At 33.4% G+C, this 26221-nt stretch overlaps 1 protein-coding gene across 2 annotated transcripts in view; it reads right to left on the minus strand.

Annotated features, from left to right (window-relative positions):
* Positions 1 to 2858: 2858 nt before the first annotated feature.
* LOC145303531 (tRNA (adenine(37)-N6)-methyltransferase-like) overlaps positions 2859 to 26221 on the minus strand; it is a 38014-nt gene continuing 14651 nt past the window's right edge. For both annotated transcript variants that reach the window (XM_080144987.1, XM_080144988.1), the window contains exons 2-4: positions 20243 to 20445; positions 10875 to 11032; positions 2859 to 4848 (exon numbers count right to left, since the gene is read on the minus strand). In XM_080144987.1, coding sequence (XP_080001113.1) covers positions 3743 to 4848; positions 10875 to 11032; positions 20243 to 20406 — 1428 coding nt within the window. In that variant the 5' untranslated portion in view covers positions 20407 to 20445 and the 3' untranslated portion in view covers positions 2859 to 3742. The remainder of the gene's footprint in view (positions 4849 to 10874; positions 11033 to 20242; positions 20446 to 26221) is intronic.

The raw sequence follows: 26221 nt of genomic DNA on the forward strand, positions 1-26221 counted from the left end.
ATGCAGAAGTTCAAGTGTAATGTTAACAAACATCTTTCTACTCTTCTCCCTTCATAATGACCCCGCTAATTAAGTCCCTAATAGTAGCCCCCTGCTTCAAAGTGGCACTGTGCATTGTTTGGGGTGAAAATTGAATAAAAAAAAAAAAAAAAAGGAGGTTTGTCACTTGTCACTTTCATAATAAAACCAAGTGATCTGATATTGGGGGGGAAAAAAAAAAAAAAAAAAAAAAGGCTGTTTTGTTTCTCCACGGAAATAACCTGAGAATACCATTGAGAGAAGAAAATGACGAAGATAGAGAAAACCATGATCAGACATTCTATGTTGGCAGAAAAATCATTTGCAAAAACTTTGGTTTTGGTACATGATTTTTTGTGCAAGTCCAGAATTCAATTTAATTAAAAAATAAAAAATACAGAAACATCTTTATGATGTACATCCCCATGACAGAATGAAAATGTCATATTCCAAAATTTAATTAAAAAAAATCAAATTTTATGATCAAACAAGATGTTTTGATCCTTTATGCTTACCAAACAAGAGGTAACAATTCAATTTGAATTATCAAATTTAAAATGTAGCTTGTAATGGCTACAATTTACTATTAAAATCAATAAAAAATCATTAAAAAAATGATTTTCTATATAGAAAAGAAAACTTGGTCAATTCATATGATTTTTTGGAACAGGACATTTTCATTCCGTGACAGGTACAAAAAAGAAATTTCTGTATTTTTGTTTTGTTTTTAATTAGGTTGTATTCTGGATAAAAACTGATTTTTTTTTTAACATGGAGGAGACTAGATCATTAACATAATGCCATAATTGATTTTGCTAGAAGTCTTGTTCTCTTGCTGAGAGAGAGAGAGAGAGAGAGAGAGAGAGAGAGAGAGAGAGAGAGAGATTCTACCTGAAGCATTCTTTTAAAATAATGTATTACACTCTTTGAAATTTTCATAGCTAATAATCAAATTTTTTTTTTCAATTTCAAAGAGTGTATATATTATTTTCAAAGAATCTATACATTTTGGGGAAACATCCTATTAATCCTTATTGTAGTGAAATTCGAAAATTGAAATACTGAATTTGCAAGTGAAACCAATAGCATCTAGTGAATTGTCACGTCATAGTAATGAAAATATCCAACAATTAGGAAAAATGATAAGGTAGAACATTAATTATTAATAAAAGTAGGTATTGAAGACAATTAGTGAAAACTGAGTTTTGCAAAAAAAAAAAAATTAAAAAAAAAAAATCAAAGAGTTCTAATTGTAAGAAAAAGGAAGGTAAATATTTTCTTTAGCCAATTTAGCAATTTTAATTTTCGCTAATTGTCTTTGAAAACTGCTTTCAATAATAATTAATTTTCTATCTTATTGTTTTTCATAATTTATGGATATGTTCATTACTGTAACATTGAGTAGATACAATTGGTTTCATTTGAAATTCAATATTCCATTTTTCTAATTTCATTACAATAATGAAGAAGAACCCCTTATTTTGGAGAACCATGTAAATGTGTGAGAGTTATTTCCCTTGTTTTTGTTTGCAGTTATCTAATAAAAGTGTATATGCACTGTATTTTATTTAGACAGTCATACATCATTGTAACAATAACAGTGAAACTTGAGGTGAAAAGAGTTAATAACAAGTAAAATTTTCTCTTTATTCATCCTCTTTTTTTTTTTTTTTTGCAGTTGTCAAGTTGTGTTACAAATAATTTTTTTGTTTTTCATTTTTTGGAGAGAAAAACAAAGCTGTTACTGCAAAATGTTATTTGCAAAATAAACACAATTTTTTCAACAGTTGAGCTCTTGTTCTGCATTTTGTTTTTTTTCTTAATGCTACATTTACACATACTTTTCTACAGTTGTATTAATATGCAAGTGACTACGATATATTTGACAGGTTTAAAGTTAGCATAACCAATTTGCTAGTCTGTAACGCTATACGTTATTTAAATTAACAAATGTGAAAGTTGTTTCCATTTATTACATGTAAACCACCATCAAGATGGCTGTTATTTAAAGCACTAATACAATGTAATATTTTGAAATACTGTATATATATGAGAAAGAAAGGAGACAACAATACTATTTGAATACTTAATTTGCACAGCTTTTTTTTTTAACAGTTCATAATAAATGAATGTTTAGTGTTATTTATTTGTAACTTTATTTTATTTTTCCTATATATATGCAATACTTTTAACAATATTATTAGTAATTTAAGTGATTTAATAAAAATAATATAAATTATTACAACCTTCCTTAAAATATTTTACTTTATTTTTCAAGAGAGGTAATTTAAATTAAATTAATATCATTGATTAGACAAATTGGCGCTTCTTCAGAATTGGGACGAGATTTTGTAGTCGATAAATGGAGTTCTCAGATAAAAACAATGGTTTCAATTGAGTTTTTTTTGTTAATTCTAATAAGTTACAATGGTAGCTTCCAAATTATGCAGTCGAAATTACCTGAATATTACTGAATTATTAAAAATACAACTTTAATCATGTTAGCAGGTGAAAAATTTCGACCATCTTGTTTAATTCGAAATAGAAAAATACCTCTCTTTTGAACTTTCCTGTGTCTTACGATCATTTTCATCAAATTCTATTTTATTTAATAAATAATTTTCTACCTTATCGATTTTCGTAATTTTTGGATATAATCATCTTAAAAATACAAAGAATACAGAGATACCACTGTTTTATGTGAAATTCAGTATTACGATTTCCGAAATTTCATCCCAATAGTGTAGAAGTGCCGACCGATTTCCTAGAGAGAGGAGAGGGTGACTGCTTGCTTGCTTACTCTTTCTCACTCACACTATTGATCAAGCAAATGGATTTTTTTTCTTTTGTTTCATTACTTTATGGTCTCTACTTTATCGTTATTTTTATGGCAAATGCTCATCTGAGCTCCAATGTATGGTTCCCCTCTCATCAAACATTCAAGAGAAACACCCGTCTAGTTGAAAACACTATCAATAATTTCCTCCACTCTTTATCTGTGCCTAAACCTAAATGCAGATTCCATGAATAAAGCTTCTTTCTTAGAACTGCACACCTGTGGAATTGTCTTCCCTTTTCCTGCTTTCCAGCTGACTACAATTTGGTCATCTTCAAGTCCAACGTAAACAAATTCTTGATAAGTAGTTTTCCTTAAGTAATCCAATTTACCAAATTTACACTGCTAACGATTACTGATATTATCTCTTTGACTACTGGACACTCTTTAACCCTTATCCTTGAATGGCCTCTGGGGTGATAAGTGGTGATTCCTTTATAAAAAAAAATGAAAAAAAAACAACTTTTTCCAATTCTGATACCCAAAAAAGTTCCGATTTTTCTGATACCCGATTCCAATTAATCGCCCCAACACTAGTTTCAGGTAGCAAATTTTGTTAAGTTATAGCAAATTGACAAAGCCAGCTAGTTCCAATATAAAAAGGAACAAACTGATTCTGGTAATCACTGGCTTTGAACAACTATGTGTGTGTGCGTGTGTGTGTGTGTGTGTCTGTGTGTGTTTTCTACTTCCAGTTTAAATCCGAAAAGCAAAAGCATCAACTAAAGAATATGAAATATTTTTGTCACCAAAATATTTCATATTCTTCAATGTTAATTATAGATTGATACCAGATGAAAAATATAAGCCTCATCAACCCACATATCTGACACATAAATCTTATAGATATTTCAAAGTTTGTAGAAAAGGTTTCTTTTTCGTAAAAGCTTATGAATCTCTGGTTTGCGGAACATGCGAAGCTGGTTGAATGAATAGAATTTCAGCAAAGTGGTCAAAAAACCAGGATGTTATGTGAACAGAATCCACAGCAAAATAATACAAATTGTCTTTGCATGCATTCCGTCGATAAATGGATCTTGGATCCTCTGCTAAAATGTCTGAAATTGCTTGGTGCACTTCATTTTTATTTTGTAAGAATTGTAATCTGAATGCAGAGTCTGCCGAATCTGGACTAAACTTCAGCAGTTGTTTTTTGGCTCTTTCAGTAAATATCACAGTCAGTTTAGAAACAGGTGCTTGTGTGACCCAAGATGCGGTCATTGTACGTCTATCTGGATCATTACTTGTTTGAATCTCTGGTTTCTGGATGACTGGATTCACACAATCTTTAGAATCGAAATTTCGATTGACCTTTAGAGATATTGAAGTTAAATTGTCATTTTCAGGATTCAGGAGATCTTTCAGTAAGGAATGTTCATTTTTGTCTTTGGTACAGAATCGAGATGCATGAATATTTAATGAATTTGAATCTTCAGAATTTGAAGAAATTAAAGCATCAGTCTGAAAGCTATGTTTTGCTGCAGAGCAGGTGTTATCATCTTTGTCGTTTAAAGGTAGATTTGCTAAATGTGTTCGTTTTGAACCAGCACACGTTCTTGTGACTGATAAACAGTCAGTGGACAAGGACAAATTCTTTTTAGCATTGGTTTTCAAATCTGATTCCCTACTATGACATGAGTAGGTCAGTTGATCTGTTTTCAAAGACTGATCATCATTTGGTTCACCTTTTGAAAAAAGTGGTATTTTATCAGTCCTTTCCAGCTGATTTACATTTGCTTGTTGATCTGTTCTAACCAGATGATCCATACTTGTTGTTTCACTTGATGATGATGAAACTGGATCAATTTCAACTTGTGAGATAAGTTGATCCACACTCTTCCCTGGATCATCACTTGATGGATCCTCAACATTGCAGTTTGACTGAGAAAGTGCTGAATTACAAAAAGGGTCATCATATTGTGGAATAAATGGCTTCACATCCAAAACGGGAGTGCCATCTAATAAATCAATGCCAGAAAAATGAATTTCAGCTCCTGAAAATGAAGATGAAAGAAAAATGAATAACAAAAACTATTTGATGTCTCAAAAATTTGCTACGTAATCTATTTAAGTCTAAAAATGAAGGTGAGATTAGTCTCTAATATTCAACGTTAAAAATCACAGCAATATCTTCATTAATAAATAATTATTATCAATGTGGATAGAATGGCGTGCCAATCGCTATACAGTAGAATGCTGAGATATGGTGGCCCTAGGATACAGTTTTTTCGGGATACAATGTGGAATATAATGTTTTTCCAGACCCTGGTTACGGTGTTATTAATAATGTTATTTTATATACATGTGTATTATATACTGTACTGTATTTTGTTACTAATTTTTTATGCCGTATCTCGGAGTTCTACTGTATTTCCTATTTAAGTTAGAGATTAAGGTTTGCAGGAAATTAGACCATAACAGATTTGGCAATAGAAAGAAACAAAGAAATCTATGAGCTAAAAGAGAGATCAAGTTCAGAATGAAGTGAGTGGATTTGACAGCAAAGATTTTTGATGATGTTGTAAAGTACTGCAGAGGCGTCATGAAAAAATAGTGATGAAACTTTCAGTTCAAAACCAAACAGCATTACCATTTTATAGTGACCAGCTAAATTAAATCGTTTGGTCACGTAATCAGAAGAATGTATTCAGCCAGAACTTATTCATTTCAGGAACAATTTGGTTTTGTCACCATTCGCCCATGCAATTCTATCAGCCTATAGAATTGTGGCTGTGACGCAATCTTTTTACACACAAATCCATGTGACTATATTTTTGTCTATTCGTGCATATAGACAGTGAACAAGCCGAAACATTCTAGAAAATCAACATAAAAGGCCTGACGCACAAAAAACAAATCGGTTCCAGACAACATCTCCGCAAGTTACTGTGATTATTATATGTCTGTCTCCGTCTAAAAGATATAAAGCTGCACCATGAAGAATACCAAGCTCAAGCTGCAACGGATAAATTACTCAATGCTTTACCAATGAAACTCACGCAAACAACAAAAAATGAATATTTTTCCTTGCAAAACTCTTACCTTCTTGGTATACCTTCATTTGCAGTGTTTCTTCATAAAATATGAAGACAATAACAAATTTCCTCAGTCACATAAGATTTCCTCAGTCACACAAGATTTCAAACCAATACATTTCAAGGCAATACAATTACACAAATATTATTTTTTCACTTGGATTATAATACCAGAATTTCGACTTATAAAAATGGACATTTCTTCGCTTTATTCATCGACTTTAATCTTAATTTCATGCTCATAAGAGATCATAAATATACAGGATTGAATACAAATTACACATCTCCCTTATATAAAAATAAACTACTTCTAGTTAAATAAAATTTATTATTTTAAGTTTTACAATTTGTTCCTGAGTTGTTATTTACTGTTTTTTTTTTTTTTCTTGTTAAGAAGCGTTTCAACCTATGCTCCCATCACCATCATAAATTCGGATATCGGTTGTTACCCTTTTCCTTACAATTTTAATAAAATGGAGACAAAGTTTTATGCTTAGAATTTTAATTTAATTCTAATAAGAACAGATATTCTTAGAACGCAGTCATCCAATCCACACTTCACCAAAATTCTATTTCAACAAAGATAATCATCATCATCATCATCATCATCATATTCTATTTAACATGTTTTTTAGCATGTGTTGGACAGCTTTTAGGAAATGACTTCCAAACGAACCTATCTCTGGTCAGGTCTTTATTTATCCCACTTTCTTTTAATTTCATTGTTATCATTCCCTTTTGTTTTACCTTCTCTGCCAACTGGGTTTGCAACCACAACTTTCTACATTTACTAACCTAAGTACTCGCATCAATTCTTTCAATGTGACCAAACCAACAAAGTCTCCTATTCTGCACACATCCCCCTATACTATCCACATTTAATCTTCCTCTGAAGTCATCAAATCTAAGTCTGTTTTTAAGACTCATATTACACAGCAATTGTATGATTCTCATTTCATTTCTCTCAACGTAAACACATCTTTAAACCAGGTTTCCTTTTCATATATTATCATCCTATGTGCACATGCCTGGTGCACATGCCTGATAAACTCTTCACTAATAAACAGTGGTAACACTCTGCTGGTTAGTAATAACAAAAGTTTCCTAAACTTAATCCATCTAAGTCTTGCAATCACACCAGCACCTTTCTGTGCTCCATCGGTATCACCAAGATTCGCTGATTTGGTCATACCCACTACCAACATCCAGGTCACTTCATCCATGAAGTCATCGACTCAGGACCACCTGGAAATGTTGTGGTGGCCAACTCAAAATCTAGCTCAGGACAGTGAACTGATTTTGGACCCTCACTTTTACGAGGTCTCTCACTAGAATTGCGAATGACTTGCACTTATACCAAAAAGCAGCCTTTGATCGCCGTGTCTGATCAGCCAGTATTCAGGACATGTTGAACTTGTCGTTAAAAGGCCGGCCCAACTGACCCAGGATGAATACTGCAACCATGATCATGATCAGGGTAAAACAATTCTGGATGACCTCACTAGCTTTGCCATTAAAATATACTTTCTCCACATCGGAGTTCTCATCTGACGTCATTGTCTTACATTTTTTATGTACAAACTGGTTGCCTCTTAATTCCCAATTTCACTGCACTTTTTTTGTACCCAATACTTACAAGTAACATACAAAATTAAGCAGGGAAACTTTCCTTTCCTTGTTTTTTTTCCCACACTTTTTTTTTATTCACGTTCACCTCTAACAGGACATATCGGCACTTGCACTTAAGAAGCTACTATTTGGGACCATGCCTAGGAAAGATTAACAAGATATTGGTTTACGTTACATTTAAACTTCTGCAGGTAAGCAAGTAGCAGGAAAGGAATTCCAAAGTCTAGCTGTTCAAGGGAAGAAACTGTTGGAGTAGAAAGCTTTCTAGCATTTAGGAACCTCAACAGTGGGGGGTGGGGGGTGATTTTGTTGCTAAGCTGGTTTGTTGGAGATATGTATGTCAAGGGGTCACAAGTGCAACAAGTTCATCAGAGCACATTCCATTACAATACTTGTAAAACAGGCACAGCGATGTAACATTGCGGTGATGGGACAGGGGTTGGAGCTTAATTGACAAAGTGGGACCTATTATATTGAAGACTCTTTTTAAGACCCTATCCAAGAGGAAGAAACTAATGGTAGATGCACCATCCCAGATGTGGCAATAATACTCCATGCATGGACAAATGGTGTCTTTGTAGGGGTACAGGATAACTATCAGGTGTGAGTAGTCTTCTAGCACAAGAGAGGTAACCCACCTTCTTTGCAGCAGCCTTCACAATGTCCTCAATGTATTTGTTCCAGCTCATATTGCCTATGAATGTTTAGCCGAAGAGTTTAAGGAAGAATTCTCATGTAGGGTGTTATTTGTCATGGATATCCGTGGTTAGAGAGACATCTTGTAATTGTTAAGTTATAACCCATAATCATCACTTTGTCTTGATGACATTCACTCTCAGACATTTAATTTCATTTACAGCATTCCTCCAGATCTTTAACTCAACGTATAGACATCCCATTGTTTCACAGACAAGCAGTAAATCATCAGTAAAAAATATTGCTGTACAAAACTTTCTAAACAATGCTTCTAAAACACACATGAAAAGCAATGGACTCTGAACAGAAGCCAGATGTACTCCTACTTCAACATTACAGCTGTCCCTAAATGTGCTGCTAATTTTAATATGAATTTGATCATCTCTGTACATTGCTCGTATAACCTTCATCCTTAATACATGCAAATCCTACCAAACAACAACAAAAAAAAAGGAAACTTTCTAGAAATTAAGATTAGGTTTTAAATTACCGTGTTCAAGAAAGTGACATCGTCATACACGCACTTTACAGACTGATATGCGAATAAGTATGTTGTGCACACATGCACACAAACATTCATCAATGACGCAGCAGTTATTTGCTCGTCTTAGTTTTCGATGTGTCTGACAGGTAGTGTCTCCACTTCCTGTTTCGCATTCTTCTTTTCACTTCCGTTCTCTATATTCCTCTCTTTTGTCCGAACCGCTGATGTGATCAGACGTGCACTCCTTTCACCTCAGCAGGCATATACGTTCATTTAAAAGGTAAAAATGAAAGACAACAATCAACTTCTAATGATCACATATTTTCTCAAGGTAAAACAACATATGTCTACAACAACATTAACAAACTTATCTAAACTCTCAGTACATACGCGTTCACAATGAACTTATCAGAACTTTATCTGTTTGCGCACATTTACACACAATGAACATTTCAAGAACTTGTATGTTTATATGTGTACACTCGCACACATGCTCTCGTGTTATTTCTACATTGCTCATAAATAAATGTATTCTTTGTATATATTGTACTCCATATTTTGTTGTATTATTTTGAGGTCAGAGTTTTGAACATGTATTTTATCCTCTACAACGTGAAGTACACGGAATCTAAGCTGTGACATGGCAAATAAGCTTGTCTAATCTTTCTCTTGGTGTTTTAGTCTGTAAGACACTAATTTTTTTTTTTTTTTTTCCTGCCGTTCTCCTGTTCAAAAAGAAGAAAATTGACCAAAATGTTACGAAAATAACCAAAATGAGATTAAGTTAAAATGATTGAAAATAAATGATTGTAAGTAGAGTTGCAAAGGCACAGGAAAAATATGCCATATACGATTTTTTTTTTTTCAGTGTTCAAACATTAGCTGTGGTGGGATGAATTATTAAAGTGTCAGATGTTACATATTCTTTGGCAGGAATTAATGTTCTGTAGGTGTTCATAGGATGCCATATAAAAGCATAAAGATTTAAATTAAATTCAGTTGCTGCCAGAAACTTAGCGAAGCTGCATATCATTAAAGATAGTAAGAAATGAGTGCTTAATCTAATAGGTACTATAGAATGCCTGATGCAAGTTTTGAGCCCAGATTGCTTGCAGATGTGTTTGCAGTCAAAATAACATGAAAAAGAATTATTTGAAAAAAAAAAAAATGAATAAAGCAAAAGCATTCATAAGTAGGTTGAAAAATACAACCAGTTAAAAAATGGTATTGTCTGAGGAAGTGGTAAGTAGGGAATTGTGTCGGCAGTTGACTTCAGATGACATAAACAATAGTATTTTAACATGTGTATTGTTGATGCCAGAGAGGTTCACAGGAAATTGACTGATACAGAAGTGGAGGGGGGGGGCGACATGTCGATCACTAATGTTCAAAATTCATTTATCAATTTGTGAATGAATTTAACTTAGAAATAAAAACATTTTGTTATAATCAAAAGAGAATGAGACAATTGCCTTGCTCAGTTTTAAAAAAATAAAATTTGTGCAAATCCATAACTATTTTCCTCCCATGAAAAAACAAAAATATCCAAAATAAAAAAAAAAAGAAAAATCTTTATGGTGTATGTACTTATGACAGAAAGAAAACATACACCAAAAGTCACAAATTGATCAAGTAGTTTTATTTTAAAAATTAACAAAATCAAATTTTATGGCTCAATGATGATTGACAATCTTGTAATGCCATTTTATAGGACAAGAGAGAATTCCAAATAATTCAAATTTTACAATATTTTAGAAAGCCATTTTTAACATAAGGGAGATGGGAAAAACTCAAATTCACTTAAAAATAATTTTCTTTATGAAAATAAACAACTTGGTTAATTTATGTAATTTTGGGTGAATGATATTTTCTGTCATAAAGTACGTAGATCATAAAGATTTTTCTTTATTTTTATTTTTTTTGTAAGGGGAAGAGGGAGTCATGGACTAGCACTTTTTATTGTTATACTAAGATAAGTAACTTTGTTTCAATAGGAAACAAAAAAGTGAATGAATTCCTTAACATTTGATTCTTAGAATTACTCAGATGAACAGTACAACTTGAACTGACAAACGGGACATAAAACTTATTTCAGATTGGCAACAATAGTGTTTACAATCTATATAGAACAATTCAACTAGAGATGAAACATTTGAAAAGAAGTGTATACATTTACCAGAGATTTTCTCAATTTTGGCTAAGGTCAATCCAATTGCATTTGGACGGTAAGGCGCTCGCGTGGCGAACACTCCGATACGTTTTCCATTGAGTCTTGGTGGACGAACCTTAGCCTTCACACTGGTATTGTTGTTCTTATGAAATATGAAAATGATCCTGAAAAGTGAAACATCAGATAAATAAAAAGGAAATAATGTTAATAAAAGAATAGATTTTAAACAGGGGGATCAAATGTACACAACTTATTAAAAGATTTTTTCCTAAAAATTTATTACATTTTTTTCTCTCTACAATACTAAAGCTGAATTAGTTCCCTAAAGCTTCTTTCTTATATATTTCAATCTTGACGATGAGGCGACATTCACCCAGGATGGCTTGAGCTGATTCTTTCCATAGAACACGCAGCATCCTGGACAAATGCAAACTACACATGACAGTCCACAGCAGCCGAGACAGTGATGCAGTCAGTCCTGAAACCAGTGGCAAACACCATAGACCTGTGGACCAGAGCTAAGTTCAATGTCGGCTTTGATGGTGTGTAACCATATCTTTAGTTGACCTTGCGGGTATTTTTGCCAAATGGTTTTGGAGCTATTGCTTTGTGGATGAACTCTTCTGTGTTGCAGCATGCAGCGTGGCCAAACCAACAAAGTCTCTTCTTTAAAAGAGCTTGGTTAAGGAAGATGATCCTGCACTGCATCCCAATTTGGGTAGTGGAGACAAAATCATGCTAGTGGACATGCAGAATTCTGCAGAGGCAGTATAGGTCAAACAGTATTAACCTCTTGAGATCTGCAGTTCTTATTGGCCAGGTCTTGCAGCAATAGAAAAGCATTGTCTGAACAAGAGTCTGATAAATCAGAACGTTTGTGCCTATTGTGATCTCTGGACAAGACCACAGATGAGGTTTTAGGTGACTGAAAATGTTGTTGATTCAGATAGCAATGTAAAAAAAATCTAACTGGTTCTGTAAACTCACTTTTTCCTCATATCAACCAATCTAACCCAAGCTCTACAGGTGACTCAATAGGTCACATATTTTCTAATTAACAGCTACTGCTTTGGAAATTTGTATTGGCAAAGTTTAACATAGTCCAAGGAAACAGAATTCTGGAAGTTTAGTTGATACTTGTAAGGAATGAGAACTCAGAGGATTTCAGTTTTTATTGAGTCAATTCCGAAGATTGAGAGGGAATCCCAAATTAGTCCCGGAAATGACTAAAACAGCTTACAATTTGAAAGTGGAAAACAAAATGTCAAATCATAAATGACATTAAGTATGCAAAAGATTAGGTTAAGGTTTAAAAAAAAAAAAAAAAGGAAAAAAAAAGATAAAGTTGAAAAAACTTTCTCAAAATAAAATAAAAAATCAACAAGCTGAGCATGCAGAATCCCCCTCCAAGAGTGAAAAATTTCCTTTCACCTTGACTAATGTTTGTGCAAAATTTAAAAAACACCCAAGGCACAGTTATTGAGAAAAGTCTGAACGAATGAATGATTTGGGGGGCAATTTTACCCCTTCCCTATAATGCCCCCTAGGGGGACAATCAGAGTTATCCCGGAAAATTTGTTCTAGCAAAAATTTACTTTCACCATGACTAATATTTGTGCAAAACTTTTTAAAAATCCAAGGAACGGTTATTGAGAAAAGTGTAAACAAACGGACCAATGGGTATGAATTACGCGGTTCAAACCCCTCCTTTGTCAGGAGAGCAAAAAGATGGCATTCAAATTGTACCCTGCTTTAGCAATTTCTGAGACTGATTCAAGATTCTCCATCAATACTCTGAAATGACTCCCTAATAACTGAAATCCTCTGTGCCCTTGAGTTTTTAAATCCAAAGTTTTTCTTTGTTTAGAAGTTTGGTTGCATCTTAGAAAACATCATCTGTAAAATTAATTTGAAAACTTTAGAAAACTAAATGTTATATAATTTTTTACTAAATGAATAAATCATTTTTCTTTTTTCCGAAACTTTTGATGTAAAACACTCTTTTCAAAGAAGACTTAAAAAAGTCTAAAAAATCTTGAAGTCAATAAAATCATGTCAGTTGTTAAACTACAAGGGTAGTCAGGAGTTATTCCATTACATATTGTGATTATTATTATTATTATTATTATTTATTCACTAGGAGTAGTTACGCAGGCCATCATCAAAGACTTCTCTTTGAGAACAACTTGTCGCATTCTCTGAAGTCTGAGTGATAATAAGTATCACCAGATTTCCAGGAGTCTCCACCTCTTTCGATAACCATTGCAGATAAATTTGCATTATCGCAACAACTGCTTACAATTGATTTCTCGTTGGTGGCAATCATTAATCTTCACTGGAATTTGTGTGGCAAAAAGCCTCCTCAAGGTCCCAGTCCTCTTTGCACTCGTTCAACGGAGGTCTGGCTAGTGCTTTCTCTCCTTGGTCTTTCCATCCTCCTTGACCCTCCTCAATATTTGGTGTGGTGTCAGTAAAAAAAAAAAAAAAAAAAAAAAATTGGGGGAGGAAGATAGGAGTTAACTTACAAAAATGCAGTTCCAGTTTCCATGTGATGCTCCTTTGTGTTTTACATCTGTAGCATTTTCTGCATGTCCAGTTTGTGCCTCTAAGTCATGTGTATTAGACTCTGAATTTAAGGGTTTTTCTTCATTCATGTTATGCGTTGAATCTTTTCAGCCATCACTCTCATTCCAATCTCTTCCATTCTCTTTTCAAAGTTTTTTGGTATTGTTTCTAATGCTGCTACTATTAATGGTGTTATCCTGACTTTTTTCATCTTCCATATCCCTTTCAGCTCTCTGGCCAGTTCAATGTATTTGCTCAGCTTTTCAATCTCCTTTATCTTCACTGTGATCTGCTGGAACAGTAAAATCTACAATCTGGCAAGTTTTTTCCTTCTTATTTACTATTATGACATCTAGTCTTCTTGCTTGGATGGGTTTATCTGTTTGTATATCTAGTCTCAGAAGATTTTGTGACGTTCACTTCAAGTACTGCTGCTGGTTTGTGCTTGTACAATCTGTCTGGGTGTTCAAGATTCAGTTGTCTGCATAATTGCCAGTGTACTGCCTTCCTCATTTGATTGTGTCTATTCTTATATGGGGGGGGGGGGCTAGTTTGTTGCATTCGTTTACTATATGGCTTATTGTTTTGTTTCTGTCTGCAGAATTTGCATTTGCTGCTTTCTTGTGTCTTGTCAATCCTTGCTTTGATGTGGTTGGTTCTGATCATGTTATCTCGTACGGCTGTTATTAGGGTTCCATTTTCTCTGTTAAGACTTTCTTTTTTTTTCATGTCCAAGTGTTTTCATTAGTCTCATCTTTAGTCATCCTTATGAATCATCCATGTAGTTGTTGCTCTTCCCATTTTTCTTTTATCGTCCTATCCCTTGTTTTTTTTTGGTTTCTGTCTTGTTTGTTTTATTTTAGTGTCTTTTGCTGCAGTAATTATTCTGTCAGTGTCCTGCGTTATGTATTTTTCTAATTCTTTTTTTGTGTCATTCATGCAGTCTTCTTTACACACCAACCTCTTCCTCTCTCTTCTTTTCATATAGTCAATCAGTATCATCCTTTGGATGTAGGGCATTGTGCATGGTCATGAGTTTCCTGATCTTATAGAGATGCCTCAGTTCTTCTTTGGTTCAACTTATAAATGGTCCAGAGTATCTTACTAGTGATACTGCCCATCTGCTTATACCTTTAAGTTTCTACTATTTAGTTTAGTTTCAAAGAGTTTTCTTATTCTTCTGAGGTATTCCTTTCAAATTTTCTCTTTCATCTTTCTTGATGGTATCTGCTTCCAGAATGCCCAAATATTTGTAGCTATCATGTTCACATGGTGTTCTCATCACCATTCGGTGGGGTAGTATCATACCTTCCGTTGCTTCCAGTTTTCCCCATCTCATAATTAGCAGCGCACACTTCTCCATGCTGAATTCCATTCTGGTATACTGACTGAAGATTCTGGTTGTGTTTATTAGTGTCTCTAATTCCTTCTTGGTTTTTTCAAACAGCTTCAGATCATCCATGTACATTAGGTGGTTCATTTTTTTTCATCTGTATTAGTGAACTTGTACCTGGCTTGGCATTTTCTTAGTATATTGTTAAGGAGCATCATAGCTATAATAAATAGTAGTGGTGATAGCGAATCACCTTAGAAGATACGACTTTGTATTTTAAGCTCTGTTATGTCCATCATGATCCATCAGTTGTCAATTCAAGTTTCCATGTTTTCATTGAATTTTCTATTAAATTGATCATCTTGCTTGGTATTTTGTACATTCTCGGGCATTAAATTATCCATGCTTGTGGGATTCTGTCATACACCTTCTTGTAGTCGATCTATGCCATGGCCGAGTTCTTTTTTTCTACTTTTTACTTCCTTCAGAATTTTTTGGTCTATGTATAATAGGTCCACGTGTTTCTCTTTTCTTTTTGGCATCCTTTCCGTTCCTCAGAAAGTAGTTTACGATTATGAAGGGAATGATAAATTTGTTCCTTCAGTTGTGCTGCTAGTATTTTCCATATTGTAGTGGTAGAACGATTAATCAGAATCGTCAATCATAAGAATCGTGTATTTTGGGAGGTATCGGAATCAGAATCGCATCGTTAAAAAATACCTTAGATTTACGATTTTTTCATTACGATTCTCTTATATTTTAAAGTTGAACTGTTTGTTTGAAGTGAGATTAAAGCTCTCAAAAATTTATGATAAAAACGTCATAGAACTTTTCATAACATATTTAATATGTTGTATAAGAATTTTATAAACTACTTTAAAGGTAATCTTTATTTATCTTAGTTTCAAAATTTCTTTGAATTTTTTTCTTTCTTTGATTCTTTGAATTAAAAAATTTTTTTTTTTTTTACTTTTAGCTTAACTTGCTTTTGCATTTCACCATTTCGTTTTTTTAGTAATAAATACTTCTCTACATTAAAAACCGACCTTGTGTCTAACTCTGCCCTCGTGGAGAGGCAAGTAAATAGAAAGTAATATGGCGGTTGAAAAACGTTTTTAGACCACCATAAAAGCATTACAATACATTTAAACCCTGAAGAATTTCCACCATGCACACTTGTTGTTCTAAGTTAACTAGCCACCACTTGTGTTTCAAACTTAAAAAAAAAGCGCTTTAAAATAGTAAAAACACTAAAGCTTTTTTCGTTTTGGAAGGGGGGTTTCAGGCGCCCCTATTATCCCAAAGAACCAGCTTTGTAAACACTTTGCAATATTTTTCAATAATTATTTTTTTAAAAAATTCTTTACAATCAATTTTTTATTTTCTGAAATATTTTGTTTATGTTTACATTTTGTTTTTAAGTAAAATTAAATTAATTTTTAAAATATTGTTTATATCCATCTTCATTCAAAAGGGTTACTTTTCGGTAGCTTCACCGGTTATTAAACTAAATTTTCCAAATATCAGAATGAGGCTTGTCTGCAGGACTTACTTATCTAAGCTTCACCGATTTTTGTTGTTATGATTTTATGGGTTTTTTTTTTTGTTTTTGTTTTTTGGACGGGGGATATTTCTTTTTTTTTTTTTGCCAGGTTTATGTAATTATTAACAGGAAAATTGGTGAAAGTCAAAATGGAAACTACGCTATTTTTAAATATTATTTTCAAGTTTAATTAAAGTTTTAGGATACCCTTTTCTTATTATTGTTTTTGTATTCTTTGTTATTTTTATTTATTTATTTATTTATCTTTTGTCGGATTTAACAAACAAACAAAATGAAAGCAAAGCAAAAAAAAAAAAAAAAAAATGGTGCTATGCACTTATGTTACCATTATTTTTTAATGGTTTAAGTGCCTCACCCAATGTTTGAAGAGTTTCTAATTGTTTTTAAAAGGAAAATTGGTGAAAGTCAAAATCAGCACTTGTGGGGATAAACAAAAATAAATTTAAAGCTTTAGTGAGTACGTACCTCTCATGGAATGTCGTAGATCGAAACATATTGAAATGTTATTTGGTGCAAGTGCACTTATTGGTCCGCGCTATTTTTAAATAGTACTTTCAAGTTTGATTAAAGTTTTACGATACCTGTTCTTATTAAATTGTTAGGTAAAAGTACAGAATAGGTACACACACTCCCATCCCCATGTTAAGAATGGCTTTCTAAATAATGTCATTATTTCAGCACGGCTCAATAGGTGCATGAGTACCTTTTATTTTCTTGAATAAAATAAAAACTACTCGATGAGAACACTGTTTTTTTTTAATAATTATTTTTTATTCAAAAATACAAAATAAAAATTTCAATTGTTCAAAGCATGTTTTTTCCCAACACTTATTGGGGATTTTTTTTAATTACCATATTTTTCATGGACATGCTCTAAAAATGGTTCAAAATTATCTAATATTTTTTGACTTTTCATGTTATAAGCCTCTCTATACATGGCCCCATCGACATGAGACCATTTCTTTTCTCCTACTGATCCCGATATGTATTTCAGTCTTCTTTTAATACGAGACCAGTAGGCTTCAATATTGTTGGTGCAAACACCAGTAAATGGATTTTTAAATAAAAAATAATGCAGGTATCGTGAAACTTTAATTTAACTTGAAAATAATATTTTAAAATAGTGTGGATTCCATTTTGACTTTCACCAATTTTCCTGTTAATAATTATATAAACTCTGGCAAAAAGAAAAATATCCATTTAAAAAAACAAAAAAAACATATAAAATCATAACAAAAATCATGTGCAAATTTCAAGCCAAAATAAATAAAAAATCTAGGTCACATGCAAAAATTCTTTCCTTGTAAAAATAATAACTTTTCCCTCAGTCAAACCACGTACAACATTGGAGCCGATGCGTATTTCGCTACAGGAGTAGCATTCGTATACGTCCGCCCTTTTTCTTTATATTTTTTAATATGTAAAATAACTCCTGAACTTGATTGTTACTAATTTCATGATGCATGTTTAATTCATGGTTAAAATATTTGTTTTGACTTTTATCTTCAATGAAAGAAATTTTACGAAAAAAGATCAAATCATTTTCAAAATTCCACTTTTTCGCTGTACCAAATTGTTTCGCTACACAAAAACTTTCGATTATATAATGGCATATATCAAAACAATTCCACGGAATCGGAATCGTACTTGATATTGGAATCATTAATCAAGATTTTCCTGGAATCGGAATCGGAAAAAAATTTAGGAATCGTCCCAACACTAGTAAACATGTAATAGGCCTGTAGTTGCTAGGAATGGTTCCTTTTTCTGCATTTTTTTTTGCACCAAAGTAGTTTTACCCTTGGTCATCGATTCTGGTATGTGTGTTTCGTGGACACATCTTTTCAGGTTCTGCAGTCTTTCATGTATTTTTTTTATTTTTTTTACATAGGCATCACCACTTATCAAGGCCAAGAGGCCATTCGAGGATAAGGGTTAAAGAATGTACAGTAGAAATTGGACAATATAGTAATCGTTAGTAATGGAAATTCGGTAAATTTGTTAACAAGTGGGACGGCTCATCAAGAACTTGTTTACATTAGACTTGAAGACAACCAGTTCTAAGAAAGAAGCTTTGTTCATGGAATCTACGTTTAGGTTTAGATACAGAAAACCAGTGGGGGGAATTATTGATAGTGTTTTCAGCTAGACGAGTGTTTCTTGTGAAAGTTTGGTGAGGGGTGACCATAGACTAAAGCTCAGTCAAACACTTTCCATGAAAATAACAATACAGCAGAGACAAACTCGCAACATCTCTTCTGTGAGATAGAGGTTGCAGGGAAGAGAAAAGGATATCTCCTACGAGGCTACAAAGTCTATTTTGAACTCTATCAAGGCAGGACAAGTACTTTCTAGCAGCTCCTGCCCAGATCTGGCAACAGTATTCCATCCTTGGACGTACCTGGCTCTTATATAGATAGAGAATTGCATCAGCAGTGAGATATCTACTGGATTGATAGAAGGATCCTACCATTTTACCAGCAGCCTTGGCAACAGATTTGATGTACGTGTTCCATTTAAGATCAGGAGTAAAGTTCAAGCCCAGAAGCTTATCAAAACTTGAGGCCTCCTCAAGACGAGAGCCATTCATTTCAACTGATGCCAGATAGGGATCAGAACGTTGATGATGTAAAGAGAGAAGCTTGGTTTTAGGTGCATTAAAAGTAACTAGCCACTCCTTTCCCCATTGTACCACATGCTCAAGATCAGAGGAGAGAGAATCGGAGAGAACTTGGTCGTTTACTGACTTAGATGTGCTACCATAGATGGTAGTGTCATCAGCATAAATGTCTACAAATGATGTAAGGATGTGATTTTGAAGATCATTAATGTAGATCAGGAAAGGCGTTGGCCCCAGGATGGACCCCTGAGGGACTCCAACATTAATACTGTGAACTTCTGATTTTTGCTCATCAACTACTACTCTTATGAACCTGTCAGAAAGAAATGATTTAATAATAATTGTAGTGTTGTGAATTTTTTAAAATAATAGGTATGTATTGCGTCGTGATCTGGTGCTCTCCAGTTTGCCATTTTTCATAGGGTTGTCTTTATTATTATTAATATTATTATTATTACTGTTGTAAGTGGTGGTGCCTTTTATTTTAATATTATTACTAATATGTTTTAGTTATAATACTATTTTGATTTTCTACATTCTTCATACTTCTTCGTTTTATTATTTTAATTTATTATTATTAGTAGTATTTATTGCAATAGTGTTAGTATTAGACATATTCTTTTTATTCTATTAGCACTATTATTATTTTTACTATTCTCAATATTACTGTTACAATTATTCTAATTATTATTTGTCTTACTGTTATTAATGTTATTACTGTTGTTGTTTCATTTATTACCATTCTATTTAGTACTTCATTTTTTTCAATTAATGGTACTATTTTATCGCTATGGTTAGTTCTATTAGTATCATTATGAGCATTGCTATCAGTAGTATCACCATTATTTGTATTATATTTTTCATAGTATTAGTATTATAATTAACATCATTAACAGTAATAGTACTAGTACTACGATTTGGTCATTTAATCGAATTTCTAAGGCAATGCTAAGACACGGATAGGCTTGTGGAAAATAAAACTACTTGATCATTTTACATGGTTTTTGGAATATGACATTTTTGTCTGTCATGGATATATACATCATATTTGTATTTTTTTTTTTTTTTTAAATATGGAGGAATTCTGAAGAAGCAAAACCTTTGACAACATTAGAGTTCAGACAAATTCAAAAACTATAGCAAAATCAGACATGCATTATGCCCAACAAAAATGGCCATCATCGCTGGGACTGTGGGCGATTTATTTTGCATATCCACTTCACTACATGGGACTATTTACATCACCTAACATTAAAATTTAACACAAAATAATTGTGATTTAAAATGTTTACCAAGCATGGGAAAATTCTTCTAGTCCTTCAAGAGAATGTTCTGGATTGTTAAAAATTGACTTGTTAATGGTTAGTGTGCCACGTGCAGTTGAGCAAACACCTGCTTGGCGGGGAGTACCATTCTTGAATTTGAACAGAGATTTGAGGTGTCCGATGGGTTCCATCTAGTCTTAAGTCATGAAACGAAATAATCTCATTTAAATCTGAAAATAAAAATAAAATTATCAAATTAGTAAAACTTTAAACTTCAGTAGTTAATTGCAATTTGGAAAGTTTTAAAAAATATTGGTACTTCTATATTATAATAACAAAAAAAATATTGAATTTCAAGTAAAACAAATGGTACGTATGTAATTGTCATGTCACAAATAGTAACATATCAAAAAATTATGGACAACAATACGGTAGAAAAATAATTATTCATGAAAAAAATACATCTGTAAAATCTACCAATTTGAATTGGAGAGTTTACCAGAGGAGGTAATTAATTTTTCAATTTTTCACAAATTCTATCAGATATTTTTTTTATAAAAAAATAAAAAATTTAAACAGTTAAAAAGTTATTTTCAAAAAATTCACAAATTATGTATATATAAGTTGCAATACCAGACACCATAACGTTCAGTGCTGAACAAAGCACACACTGATACTTAATTTGACACTCATAGTCTTTAAATCAGTATTAAGTACATCTCTCCTACCTCCATCAAAATAAAACTTATATAACTGGATTCACAATAAAATTTACTTTAAAATGGTATTTTAATATTTTTGTTGTCATTTGTATATGCAAAGAAATGACTATTTAAATGCAACAATTAACGACGAAACATGCCAGCATAGCACGCACACTGACCGTGGATCACTTTTTGCAAATAAGCGGTCGGGGTGTGTTCACATAAATACTCGAAGCGGAAGTTATACCTGTCGATGACGTTTCTACTTATTTTAGCTAATCAGGGAAAATAATTGCTTTTGCTACGGAATTTGAACGCAACACGTATGTCTTTCCAGTCAAAAGTTAGAATATCTCAAAGTTGATGCTTTATAGTACAAAGATAAATAAAAATAGAAACTGTGTTCAAACGTTATTTAATAGCAAATATATTGATTTCTTTTGTCCTAAAATCTGAAAAGAATTGGATAAAAACTTTCTATTCACGAATCGACAAGTAGTGATAACCACATACAAACATAAAAATTTTTGTGTGCCAAGCCACACAAAAAAAATCTGTAAACAAGACGTTCGTCAACTAACTTACGAACATAAAGTATTCATTTCATTTTTGTTATTATTTAGAAAACATAAATTTTTTAATTATGGAAAGCAAAAGAATATTTTTAAAAAATAAATTATTTGAAAAAGAATGACTGACAATGCCCACACTTTTAAATGAGTTAAAACACACAAACCACTTATCCATTTAAGTAAAAGAATAAATTTTATTGGGTATGCTTTACAATCCACAGAGTTATGAAAAAGCGGTCAAAAAAACAAATCTATATATCCATAAAAGTGAAAATGTCTGTCTGTGTACATTTCCCTACCAAATAACTCTGTCAATTTTCTGTTTACAGACTCGAGATTTGACATACAGGGTATTGAGACTTGTGAAAATCTTTTTAATCGGTTTTCGGCCAGAAATTTGGCTGTAAAGTGGTCAAAGTTCAACGATTTGACCTTTTTGAACTCTACCAAACTCCTCTGCTAATTTTGAGTCTAAACGCTTGAAATTTTAGATGTAGGTTATTTGGACATGGATCTAACTTTATAATTCGATTTGAGCTCAAAGGAATCAGTGTTAAGGGGTCAGAATTAAGGTCAAAGTTTAAAAAAATTGACCTTTGCAGTCTCTACAAAATTACTCAGCCAATTTTTGGTCTAAATATTTGAAATTTTACATAAAGTGTATTCAGACATAGGGCAAGCTTTTTAATCGTTTTTTTCCTGAAAATTTGGCTTCCAATGGGTCAAAGTTTAAAAGATTTTACCTTTGTGGTCTCTAGAAAACTATTAAGCCAATTTTGGGTCTAAACATTTTAAATTTTACATAAAGGATTTTCAGACATGCAGCAAGCTTTTTAATCAGTTTTTGGGTGAAAATTTGGCTTCCAAGAGGTTAAAGTTTGCAGATTTGACCTTTGCAGACTCTACCAAACTCCTCCGCCAATTTTGGGTCTAAACACTTGAAATTTTATATGTAGGTTACTTGAACATGTATCAAACATTTTAATTTAATTTTAGCCCAAAACAAATGTTAAGGAGTCAAAATTGGGGTCAATTTTTAAAAAAATTTGCCGTCCGCGGTCTCTACCAACTTTTCTCTATAGTAGTTAAGAAAGCCTATTATATAGAAAGGCATTACCGTACATAGTCACACTTTTTAATATATACGTATGCACATAAAGTTATGAACAGTACATAGGGCCCGAGCAAAGCCGGGCAGAACTGCTGATATATAATAAATAAATGTTACCAAATGCAAGTTACTCTTCTACCTACCTCAAGAAATTTTCGGTGTTGTAAATATTTATTCTGTTCAAAAAAACAGGTAGTATCAAGCATTACACAAGAACAAGAACAAATGGCCGCGATGTCTCTTGAAGTCTCAGCAATGATTTAAAAATAAAAAAATTATACAAAATAGTTGTAGAAACTCACCTGATAATTGTCACAGTAACTTGAAGTTGTTAAAATAAAATTTAATCATCCTAATTAGTTTAATATACTTGAAAACATAATTGTAATCTGTAAAAAAATTCTTTTTCTTCAATATGCTACAAGCCATATTTTGTTAATTTCTTTGAATCCTATCGTGGTGGCCATCTTGGATTTCCTGGTTGCCATCTTGGATTTTTCACAGTGTAAAGATGACAAATGATAATGTCCATCAGAATAATATTTCGCATGATGATAAAGCCTTACCTCCCATTTTTTTTAACTGTTTTTTATGATGCTTCTACTTAAAACCGTTGAAATGAAACTTAATTATGCTAATTAGTTTAATGTACTTGAAAACATAATTCTGATCTGTAAAAAATTTTCTTTAATTTGATATGGTACAAGCCATATTTTGTTAATAATTTCTTTGAAGCATGTCATGGTGGCCATCTTGGATTTCCTGGTCAACATCCTGGATTTTTCACGATGTTATGATGGCAAATGATAATGTCCATCAGAATGATACTTCCTATGATGATACAGTCTAGAGGGTAAAATTAGCTGCAAAGTTCTTGGCAAAGAGTTTGGCTTTATCTGATGCTGACGAGATTACCTCAGGTCCATTGATGATAGTTGGGATAGAGCACACGCTTCTGTTCAGGATTCTGTTTGCTATTTGTCAAAACTGGTGGGAACTAAGCCGCTGCTCAACTACTTTTGACTTGACGGACTGAGCATACAACTCTTGCGTTCTTTATTACTTTCTTATAATGGTTGCTCGCAGTCCTGAAAGCACCTTTAGTTTCCATACATCTATTACATTGGAAGTAGTGGAAAAAGTGATTTCTGTGCGCAATAGCAGCAGCACATTCTGGAGAAAACCATGGCTGGCTGTTAGGTTTTTGCTGGAACTTTTTCGAGGGTATGAAACGGTCTATACCTACAATTAACCATTTCGTCAGGTCTGATACTATAGAGGACACATCCTTTTTAAACATGGAATGCAGAAATAGATCCGATATAAATGTACGGCAGCTATCCCAGTCAGCATTAGTGTATCGATATGCTGTACGATGGAGAAGTACGTCTGGGGATTTATTACATTTTATTTTTATCTTAATTGATACAGCAGAGTGGTCGGAAGATCCAAGAGGAGACAGAACAGAAACTGAACATAGTTCAGGGCAAGTTGTGAGAAAAAGGTCTAGTAGACTCACATACTGGCCGTCATTGTCGGGCACACGGGTGGGTTCGTGAACAATCTGAGTGAGGTCATAAGCAATGGAGAAATCATGACAGAACCTCCCCTCATCATCGGTCTTGTTTGAGTGAGTCAACCATTCCACGTTGTGAACATTGAAGTCTCCACATACATGAATGTTAGCTGAAGGATAAGCAGATAGGACTTGGTCAATTTTCTCAGATATGCTTTTAAAGATAGTAACTCCACTGTTTTTGGGGCGATAGAGAGTAAATATAAATGCAGTAGTGTGAGCTAGTGCAGCCCGGAAGCACATATAGGGTAAGTTAGGATCTTCTCTGGAGATGTCTCTACCACATGGAAAGTCATCTTTAATATAGGCACATATTCCATGCCCACAGCGATTTTGGGGGTCAGATTTAGAAGTTAAGTTAGAGTATCCTTTAATTGCGAACTCATCTAGGGGAATAGCCTGTTCAATGCTAGTTTCACTTAAAAATAAAAGGTCTGGTTCAGTCTCCTGTAATTGGGTTTCAACCTCTGGAAGGTTAGAACGTAGACCCCTGATGCTGGAGAAGGAGACATGGTAGTGGGGGTCTACATTGGAAGTTGGAGATCCGGGTTTAATCATGTATTTTTTTCCAGAAACTTGTCATGATGGAATTTTGGAATTTGTGGACTAAGTCGTCAGATTTGCTTAGAGCAGGACAGAGAAGGGAAACTGAGAGAGAAAAAGAAACAAAGAAATTTTTTTTTTTGTAGAACATGATAAGGTAAAGCTGTAACAATTACCCACTAATACGGCATCGAGAGGCCCCACCAGCAGCTACTGCATGGTCCAGAATCCATTCACCAAATGGCTATACAGCAACCCCAGTACTTTGTACCTGCTGATAGGACAACCTCCTTAGTGGTTAATCCAAGGTTCAGGTCCCTGACTATCAGGCAGATAACATCAGCCCAGAATAAAACATTTACCTCCAGCACCCTTACTAGTGACATGGCTACACGGATAGGCATAGGAAAAGAAAATTTCCGCTATCTTTGCCGACATTATTATTACATTGTGTTATTACATTGTTGTTGACATTTTTGGGTATGGTAGACTTGAATTGCTTCTCTTGGTTCTGAAATTGAATTGCCTCACCCAGTTCTAAGATCTTCCAAATGAAATCAAAAAAGTTGTTCAGTGATAGCAATGCATAAGTGTTGTAGTGTCATGTTACTGCTTCCACTTTTGTTTACACACTCTAATACACAGGTCAGACAAGTGACCCCTCCCCTCCTCCAGATTATGTCACGCCCATGTGCTAAAAATAACGACTATTTCAACAACAAAGAAAAAACACATAAAACTTAATTTTTCTACAAACTAAAAAGAAAACAACCAACTTTCATTTGGAACCGAGATTAATATGTATATATATATATATATATATATATATATATATATATATATATATAGGCAATAAAGACCTCAGACATATCTGCCTGTAAGAAATTTGGCCTGAAATTAATTATAGTTATTTGCTTAATAAGCCAATTCCTGTAACATGAATGATTTTTCATAAAATGAGAATCTTTTTCAGTGAAATCTCCAGCACGGCTTGAAAGCAAGGAGACTCCAAAATCTTGACAGCAGCTGAGGGTTTCAACAGCAGTAACCAAACAACCCTTTTTAACTACAAAACTATTTTTTTAAAGATGACTCACAAGCTACTTGAATGCAATACACAATTCATTTTCTGCTACTGCCTGACTTCCTGTTTGCAGCCTGCGACTACTACAGTTTCCAGCAACTCCAGCTCACTCTTGCAGCCTCCAATGCTTCCTCCAGACACGATCTTCAATGCTCCTTGATGTCCAGCTAACAGCTCCAGTAGCACTTGACATCCAGCGACCTGTTCCAGTGCTCACTGACATCCAGTTACCTGTTTCACTGTCATCCAGCTACCCATTTCAGTGCCCACCAACGTCCAATTACCAATTCCAGTGCTTTTCAATATCTAGCTACCAGTTCCAGTTGAAATCTAGCTATCTGTTCCAATGCTTGTTGATGTCCCGTATCCTTTTGACATTCAGTTGTACCATAATGTGTGGCCATGTTGTGTAGACA

Source organism: Euprymna scolopes, chromosome 19 (genome assembly GCF_053919585.1).
Source record: "Euprymna scolopes isolate OS-2025 chromosome 19, ASM5391958v1, whole genome shotgun sequence".
Lineage (NCBI taxonomy): Eukaryota > Metazoa > Mollusca > Cephalopoda > Sepiida > Sepiolidae > Euprymna > Euprymna scolopes.